The following is a 9,605-nucleotide window of genomic DNA, read 5'->3' on the forward strand; positions in this document are numbered from 1 at the left end:
TAAGACTTAAGGGCAAATTATTCGGGGACAAGCAAGAGCTCATAGACCTTAAGGTGGTATGAAGCTCTTAGTGAATGGAACTCAAGCCCCAAGGAAGAAGAAGTATTGTTTCCATGAGATGAATCTGATTAAGGATCTGAACTCTGGGAAACTCCCCCCTTGCTTAGCTTCCTGTGCTGGCAGATTTCTATTTCCCAATATCAAGATAAACTACTTCCTCTTTCATGGAGAGAGGCAGGGTCCCTCGTCCAGCCTCATAGCAGAGTCTGGATTCTCCCCAACACAGACAGCAGGACGCAGAAGACTGCCTGGGTCTCCATGATGCTCATTCCTGACTCCTGGCCCCAGTCTCCTCCTCCCGTCCTACTACTGACCCTCCTACTGGGACTCACAGGTGAGCTTGGCCCTGGGGTAGAATTCCTTCTCCCAGATCCTAACCCAGCCCTGATCAGGTCTTCCCAGAACTCCAGATTAACATAGGCACTGCCTCAGAACACACAGGGCACTGAGGCCCTACAGAGCCAGACACCTGAGCACTGTCTGTGGAGCCCTCACCTAAAGCAGGTGAACAGAGGCTTCCAGTCAGAGGGTGCTTCCAACAGTAATTGCATGTATAATGTTTCAGCTGGTAACACACTTTGCAATGGGAATATTATTTAAATCCTTTTTATTCCTTCTCACTGGGTGAAACAACCTGCCCATGGTATAGAGCAAGCTCAGGGACTGCCACTTGAGTCTGTTTAGCTACAAGGCCAGAATGTTCTGCTCATCCTCTGAGGATATGAAGTCTGTCAAGGAGCCATCTTGACGTGTTCAAGGGTTTGGGGACCCAGATACTCAGTTACCATCATTCCTTGGTGTACGCCCTCTGCCCACACACTCTGCCATAGTCTCTTCCTTGTTAGTACATCCCACGTTCTCTCTTCACAGGGCATGTGTTCAGTTGTCAGGCCTGGCTATAACAACACACCTTGGGCTGGGTGAAGATAGAAATAGGCCTGTATTTCCTCACAGCTCCTGGGCAGGAAGTCTAAGCTCAGTGTGTCGGCAGGGTTGGTTTCTCTTCTTGCCTTGCCCTTGGTGTCTTGTCTCTGTCTCTGACACACGGTCTTTCCTCTGTGTGTTGCTGTGTATCTCCTTCTAATAGCACCAGTCGTGCTAGATGGCATTCCCCAACAACCTAATTTGACCTCAGTGACTTCTCAACGACCCTTCCCTAAGTACAGTCCCATTATTAGGGTAAGGGGATTCACAGCTTCAACATATAGGGCACACAGCTCACCACGGAATGGGTCCCCTCAGATTGCCCTGCGCACCTTGTTTTTCTTAGGGAACTTTGATTTCCTTCTTTCAGGACAGGCAAGATGGAGGCCGGTCATAGTGCAGGCCAGGAGCCCCTCCCCTAATCATAGCACCCCAACACGTTGTTTAGCCTTTGTCCCCTTCTTTGTCCATAAAGCTGACCCCAGGGACCTGGCGTACCAGGCTTTCTGGCTCCCTTGGCTACACCTGTGGTAATGTGAACCCACAGTTCCTATATGGCTGGGGGCCGATTTTTAGAATTATTTCAACTACACTTACACGGTGCCCAAGAGAGCCGTAAGAGGTGATTGGCTGAGCCCATCTGACAGGGCTGCCATGGGCCTCACATCTTTGTTTTCTATTTACTTGCTGAGTCGTTGCCTGATTTCTGTAATAGCTACTCCTGTTATCCCATGTGCAGATGTGGAAACTAAGGCAGAGAGTAGCACTTGTCCACTGTCACCTCCCTTGGTCAATGGGAATGCTGAGACTGAAATCTAGGTCTATAATTATAGGTTTATTTCTTTTGTTGCTTCCTTCCTTCTTTCCTTCTTTGTTTCCTCCTTCCTTCCTTGTTTCCTTTGTCCCTCATTTTTCTCCTTTCTCTCCATTCTTGCTCTGTCTCTCTGTGTGTCTCTCTATGTCTGTTTCTCTTGGTCTTTGTCTCAGTCTCTGTCTTGCTCTCTCTCAGTTGGACATTGAAGAAAGGGCCTCATTCAAGTTAGGTCATATCCTACCTGGTTATAACAACAACCCAGAAGATTTATAGACTTCTTCTAGCCATGTTGTTCCTCAACATCTCAGTGATGACTAATTGCAGGGGGAAGACAGGGAAGCAACCGGAAGTGTGATCACTGCTTCAGAAAGGAAGAAAATGTAAAACCAGTGTTGTTCTCATGTGTCACAGTGATATGTATTGTAGTTTCATTTAATCTCCAATAAACCTTACATACTAGCAGAGCAGATAAACCTGGTACAGATATTTGTGACTGTGTGTGTGTGTGTGTGTGTGTGTGTGTGTGTGTGTGTGTGTGTGTGTGTGTGCTGGTGTTTATCTTCTAGCAGGGTAGAGGTGAGGAGGAAAGGAAGAAATGAAAGACAGAGCAGCATCTCCCTTAAGCTCCTACCTCTGTGCTGCTATACTTAGGATGTGAAATCTCCTCTCCTCTCCCCTGGGTGAAAGGCTTGGTCTCCACTGTGATCCCACTGGAACGCTGTGGACCCTTCAAGAGTTGAAGCCCAGTGGGAGTCCTTGATAATGGTGGGGACAAATGCTTGAAGAAGGATGAGGGGTGCTCGTCTCTTCCCTTTCTCTCAGGCCCCAGTCTTGAGATGAATAGGATCCCCACATCCTCCTCACTGTGAGGTGCTGACCCCCCAAAGGCCCCAGAGCCACATGGTCAACTTACCACACCCCCAATCCTCTGAAAATGCAAGCCGAGGCAACCCTTTATTACTATAGAAGCTGATTTGCCTTAGGCATTTGTTACAATAATGGGAAATTGCCTAACACAATCTATACTGCGCCCATGTCTGTTATCTGTATCTGCCTCTATTTGCCCATACCTCTTGATATCATCTAAGGTCACTTGTCCTGGGCAATCTCCTGAGTGATAACTCCCCTCTCCACATGTCAGCCACTGTCAGAAGTGGTTTATGACTCTCCACCACCTGTGGCCATTATGTTCTTACCACTGATTTCAGCAAAAAGGAAATGGGAACCCAAGAGCTCCAAGGCCTCTCAATGAACTATTCTAATCAGAGCTCATCATGAGTGTGTTTATTGTTAAATTTTCTTCCTTTTGTTACCAGATGTAGAGCCTCATGCTTTTGAGGCAAGTGGGCTATCAGTTGAGCCACATGCCCAGGATTTGTTCTAAAGTTTGTTTTTCTGGTAGTGTCCTATACTTTCTTCCTGGTGATCGAAATCCTCTTGCTGCATCCCCAGTAGTTGGGCTTACAAGCCTGTACAACCACACCCAATAAGAGTGGTTTTAAGCGTTCTTTTCTTAGACACTGTGCCCAAGGATGATGCATGATCTTTCAACAGTCTCTGTCAATGACATGGAGTGGGAAGTAAGTTTGCGATGTTCCTAGTAGCACACTTCTGCTTCCTGCCTATCTGCAAATAACCATTGCTTTTGTCCAAACTGTTTACATAGGAAACTCACTTTGTACCTGGGTCATTTCCACAGAAAATATCTACTGGTCATAGAGTCCAGTGACCCATGGAGATCTCACAGTGACAAAATATATGCAATATACTTGTATACTAGATACTTATTACATGCCAGTCACTCTTCTGGGAACTTGGATGCACTGGTGAGTAAAAGAGGCAGAGTTATTGTCCCATGGAGCTTAGACTCTAATAGGGAAAATGTGAAGAATCAGTGCCCACTACTATAACAACAACCACAAGGCTCAATGGTGGAGTATTCCGAAAAGTGAAGAGTGCTAAGGAAGAAATTCACAGCTGGTAAAGGGCTCAGAGAATCTGAAGGAGAAATGCACAAAACCAGAAGCATTTGGGTGGTCATCACTGAATGTGAAATCTGAGGAAAAATTTAGAGCAGGTGCCTTGGTGAAGGTCCTGGCCTCCTGGGGGAGGGGCTTCCTAACAGGGGCACAGACAAGTAATTTTCAGAGAGTAAATTTCATTCTGCTATAGCCAATCATTTTGGCTTTCACACTGCATGAGACAGGAGCCTCATGCATGAGGCGGGAGACATGGCTTGGAACAACAGGATGTGGAACAGAGATGAGGTGGTAGTTTTTTTTTGTTGTTGTTGTTATGGCTTTTTGGTAAGTCCTGAGCTTGAACAAGGGCCTGGAGTACTGTCCCTGAGCTTTTCTGGTTAAGTCTTTACCACCTGAGTAACAGTTCTAATTCCGGGGGGTAAGGGGGAGTGTTGGGTGTCTTATTGTCTGTCAGAGTCTCATGGACTTCCCTGTGTGCTGGCTTTGAACTGGGATCCTAGGATTAGCCATGTGATCCACAGGGCCTGGTTGAGATGGGGTTTTAAATGATTATTATAGCCCTTGGTGGGACACAGACTATCATAGGACACACAGAAGCCACCAGAACATGGAGGAGGAGAGGAGGTGGCCATGGCAGGTGTCCATACACAAGGGTGGTTTTGCAAAGGACAACAGAAAGGAGAGAAAGGAGAAAGAGCTCTGATTATTTGAAGAGATTCCAAGATTTTGTTGGGCATGTTGTATGTGGGTAGGGACATGTCATAATGAAACTCCTTTTGTACCATTAGTGTGTGCTGATATAAAATCTTTTAAATATGCGCAGCACCCAAAACTTGCCATTTTAGGGTTTCAGTTCAACAGCATTTATCACAGTCACTTTGCTGCTTAACCATCACCATTGTCCATTTCTCAACAATTATCTGAGCTCTGTACACTTTTGTGCCCACTTCCTCTCGGGCACTGTTAGCCTCTGTGCATTCAGTCTCTGTGAATTTGTCTCTGAGAAATGCTTCATAAAACCAGACATATTGTGCTTCTGTGTCTGGTTTATTTACTTGCCATGATATTTTCAATGTTCATCCATGAAGGATGTATTATAAGTATTTTGCTTGTTGGTCCTGAGTAATATTCCATTGTAAATGTTCATCTATTCACCCGTAGAGAAACATTTGAGCTGTTTCTACCTTTTGGCAATTGTGAATATTATTTCACATCCCTACTTTTAACTTGTGGATATATGCCTAAGAGTAGAATTATTGGATCACCGAATAATTCTATGTTTAGAGTTTCACAGCACTGCCACACTGATTTCTTTATTTTCCCAAAGGCAAAAATGTTCTAGTTGCTCCACACCCTCGCCAACGCTTATTATTTTCGGTTTGTTGTTGTGTGTTTGATTTTGCTTTTGTCTTATTAATAATCATCCTAAGAAATGGGAAGGGAATTTTATTGTGATCTTGCTGTGCTCTGTCCCAGTGAGTAGATGTCTGGCGTCTTTCCTGTGTTCATTGTCAGCTTTGTAGAGAAATGTGTGCTCCTGTGCTTTGTTCTTTGAAAAGTGATTTGTGAAGCTGGTTGATGCTGGCTCATGTCTGTAATCCTAGCTACTCAGGAGACTGAGACCTGAGGATTGAGGTGGGAAGGTAATGAGGCAGAAAAGGCCCCATGAGACTCTTATTTTCAACTGTCCACTGAAAAACTAGAAGTGGGGCTGTGGCTCAAATGATAAATCATTAGTCTTGAGAACAAAGAGGTACAGGGACAGTGCCCAGGCCCTGTGTTCAAGACCCACAAGCAACACATTAAAAAATAGTGAATTGTAGGTTGTTTTTCATTAAGTTGTACAAATTCTTTATGTATTCTTGGTAATAGTCACTGTTGACATACATACTTTGAAAATATTTTTTGCTCTTATGATCTCTTATATGGCGATAAGCTCAACATATGAATTTATTCTATTAATGCACATAAATTTGCTGCCATGTGGAAGAAATAATTGCCAAATTTTATGTCATAAAAAGTTTACTTACTTTTTTGCTTGGAATTAGGAGCTTTCTCAATTTTAGTATACATTTAGGTCTTTGATTCATTTTGAGATAATTGCTGCATTTAGAACAAGGTAAAGCTCCAAATTCATCCTTTTGCTTGTAGACATTTACATGTCCCAGATTACTGAGTTGAACCACATGGAGTTAGTTGTACATCTTGGGTCTGTGGACTTGGCATAATGTTGTATTGGGAGTGCTGAGCAGCACTGTCACTCCAGACTGATGGGACCTGTGCAGCTTGGGGAGGAGGGAAGCTGACCCTGGGTCTCCTGCTCCCAGGCCCATTCTCTGTGCTGCCACACATGCTCATTTCTTCATGGGCCCAGGAGTCACGGACCTACCAACTACCATAGACAGGAAGTACAACCTACCATGTGGACAGAAACCATGAGTACTGCAGAAGACTCAGGGGCTAGAAGCTGAGCTCTCCCATGTGTATTTTCTGCACTGTGCCTCAGTTTCTCCTTTATATTACAAGCCCAGGTGATGGTTCACCCTGACCACACAGGCAGTATGCTCAGCTCCTATTGCACACTCCGTCAGTGAAAGTCACGGTTTGCCGGGCTCGGGTCGCCTCCCCTGGCACGGGGGGTCAGGCTCTACTCTACTCTAAACGCTCCCTTTCTCACCCTCAACCCTGGTCACCCGACCCGCAGGTAAGGCCAGAGTGGAGTGGGGGGCTCAGGAAAGACCTCAGGTGCACGCAGCCGAACGAGGTCGCTTATCCTCCCTCCTTACCCATGAAGGAAGCCAGAGGCTTATGCGGAGTCTCGGAGGCAGCTTCAAGAGCAAATCTGATTTAATAAGGGAGTGGCTAACAGTTGATATAGCAGGGGTGACGAGAAAAGGGGTGATTGACCAAGAGCTGGCGATAGGCTGGCGAGCTTGTCATAAGACCCCCCTCATGAGCTAACGTCACCTGGATAGCACCACCCCATGGGCAAAGCCCGTGAGAATGGGGAGCACATGGGCCAGCAAGAAAGTTGAGGGCTGGTTGCAAAGCCAGTTCTTCTGGTTCCGGACCCAGAGAATTGTGGCTTGCTTCCGCATTTCCCCAGTGCTGGGGGAAGGGCGGCATCTCGGGAGCGCTCTCCTCTGCCCTTCCCCCTCAAGGCCAAAGCTGAACCCCAAAATCTGCCCCTTTTACTTTTATTTTTTAATTTTTCTTTGAACAGCAGGAGGCGCCCTACTTGAGGACGCGCCATGTCTCAGGTTGCCCCCCCATGGGGGGTCTTACCTGTCCTGGGCTAACGCCCTTGCTCTTCAGGCTAACCTGCCTGCCGGGGTGGCCAGCCCGATGAGAGGACTCAGGGAGAGTGGGATTGGCACTTGAAAGAAAGCCCTGATAATTTTTCTCTCGTGCTAGTGGACCTCAGTGAGCAGCAGGTCATAATGGTCATGTGACGAGCCTCATGGGGTTCCTAGATGGCTAAAAGGCCAAAGGCCACTTGTTATCTAGACAGCTCTGGCCTATCGCTTACAATATAAGAGACCCATGTGTCTAGCACAGGGCAATGTAAACATAATGTAAATGGGAGCATAAAGCAGACATGAGCATAAGCAATTGTAATACAAGGCAAATGCAAACATGAGCAACTGTAACACATGAGCAATTACAACACAGGCACAAAGCAATGGAGGGTCTCTTATCTGGCTTAGTCCATAGGAAATAGAGGAGTCCTGGTCCATTCTGGTGTCACTCAAGGTAGTGTAGATGGCTCTCCCTTTCCTTGATGGTGAGGTAGAGGTAGGTTCAGGCCCTGGCGATTTGGCAGCCAGGGTGCTGGTAACTTAACGGTTGAGGTTAGTAAACACTTTATAGTAAACATTGCAGCAAGGTGCCAATCCCTTGCTTATTGTAAACATTTATCATAAAACATTAAGGTGTCCAAATCCTTTAGCTCCTATTTCCCTCCAATGGGGGCCCCTAAGATAAGCAGCAAAGGGGGGAGCAAAGGGAGGAACAACAGTGTGCAAAATTTCCCTTTGGTTCTTGTGCAACGCTGTGGGCCACGCTGCCACAGCAAACATTACTCCAAAGGGCACCAGGCAAGGTCCAGGGAAGAAACAGGGCCGACACTGGGTCCATCGCCGGTACAGGCAGGCTTTCCCGTTTCTCCATAGAAAAATCCACCACAGTCTTTGCTTTCCTGAGAGGAAACAAGGAGAGACATCCCTCAAGGGCAGGTGCCCTTGGGTGGTCATTCTGATGAGAAATATTTTAAGGCTCTAGCTGGTATCCAGATTGGATTCGGTTCCCCAGTTGGGAAAACGCATGCAAAGCCACTTCCCACACTGATAAGTGGGTCTGGGCCTCGCCATGCCCCTGTGAGGGGGTCCTTCCAACGGACTTCCACCTTTAAGTAGGGTTTTTGGCTTGACCAGTGTCTCTGGAAAGCCGACAGAGGTTGGTCCTTAGAGAAATTTAAAATATTCAATGTAAACATGCTGTCCTCAGCTGGTCATGGGGGCTTCCCCCATTTTTGTTTTAATAATTGATCCTTCAGGGTCTTATTACGCCTCTCAATTATGGCCTGACCCTTTGGGTTGTATGGTATTCCAGTGGTATGTTTAATATTCCACATTTGGAAAAAGGCCTGTAAAGGCTTACTGGTGAATCAAGGTCCATTATCTGTCTTCACCTGTAAAGGAAGCCCTAGGATAGCAAAACAATGTAAAAAGTGGCTTTCAGCATGCCGTGCTCTTTCCCCCGCATGCACAGAGGCCCAGCCGGCATGAGAATGTGTATCAATAGACATAAATATGTATTTTGGCCTTCCAAAAGGAGTGTAGTGGGTTACATCAGTCTGCCAGATAACATTGGGCTTTAGGCCTCTGGGGTTAACCCCAGGAGATTGCAGGGGAGGGACTTGCAGGAAGGGCATACATGATTTGCAAGTCCTTATAATCTTTTTTAAGTCTTTTATAGGAATTGAAGGAAATCTCTGATGTAACCCTCTCCAATTTAAGTGAGTATGCTCATGGAGTCCTTGGGCCATTTGAAGGTTTTGAGGTTGTACAATGGCCAGAGCTATAATGGTCCCATTAGTGGCCAGCTGGTCTGCCATACGATTACCTTGTGCCAGGTCCCCAGGCAATCCTTGGTGTCCATGAAGGTGCTGTAAAAATATAGGCTCACCCCGCTCTTTTAACAGAGACCTGACTTGGATCATCAGAGGGGTGATTGGGTTTTCATCTAATTTAATGTATGAGAATACCAGGTTGGGTAGCAAATTAACCACATACAGACTATCAGAAAACAAGTTCATTGGCTGTTTGACATGGGTCAGTGCCAGGGCAACTGCGTACAGTTCCTTAAACTCCGCAGATCCAGTAACTGCTTCAAAGTAATGGGTGTTTTCTTTCCCACCGGCAGGGGGCGAGGCGGAGCGTACCACAACGGCAGCCCCTGCTCTTCCCCCATCTGTAAAAACATTGGCAGCCTTGACAAGAGGTCTGGTAGAGAAAAGTACAGGAGGGGTCCATTGTAGCCTAGAAAATGAGGTCACCCACCTCGAGGTGCCATAGTGGCAATCTACCTTTCCCATAAAGCCCTCCAGGGCACTGGACACATGTGCATTATTCCTTCTGACCCATTCAAAATCTGACAACCGGTAGGGAATGGTTAGCACATCGGGATCTCTCCCATAATGTCTCAGGGAAGTATCCCTGCCCTTAATTACCAAGTCAGCTAGCTGGTCTAGCTGGGAATAAACTCTGGGAGCTCCTCCCACTGAGGTGTGCACCCACTGAAGGGGCTTGCCTGACTGGGTAATA

General features: G+C 46.5%; 1 protein-coding gene across 1 annotated transcript in view; it reads left to right on the forward strand.

The window, feature by feature from the left end:
• Window positions 1-232: 232 nt before the first annotated feature.
• Window positions 233-9,605, forward strand: part of LOC125353719 (signal-regulatory protein beta-1-like) — a 62,159-nt gene continuing 52,786 nt past the window's right edge. The window contains exon 1 of the mRNA XM_048349376.1: window positions 233-394. Coding sequence (XP_048205333.1) covers window positions 319-394 — 76 coding nt within the window. The 5' untranslated portion in view covers window positions 233-318. The remainder of the gene's footprint in view (window positions 395-9,605) is intronic.

This window comes from Perognathus longimembris, chromosome 6, assembly GCF_023159225.1.
Source record: "Perognathus longimembris pacificus isolate PPM17 chromosome 6, ASM2315922v1, whole genome shotgun sequence".
NCBI lineage: Eukaryota > Metazoa > Chordata > Mammalia > Rodentia > Heteromyidae > Perognathus > Perognathus longimembris.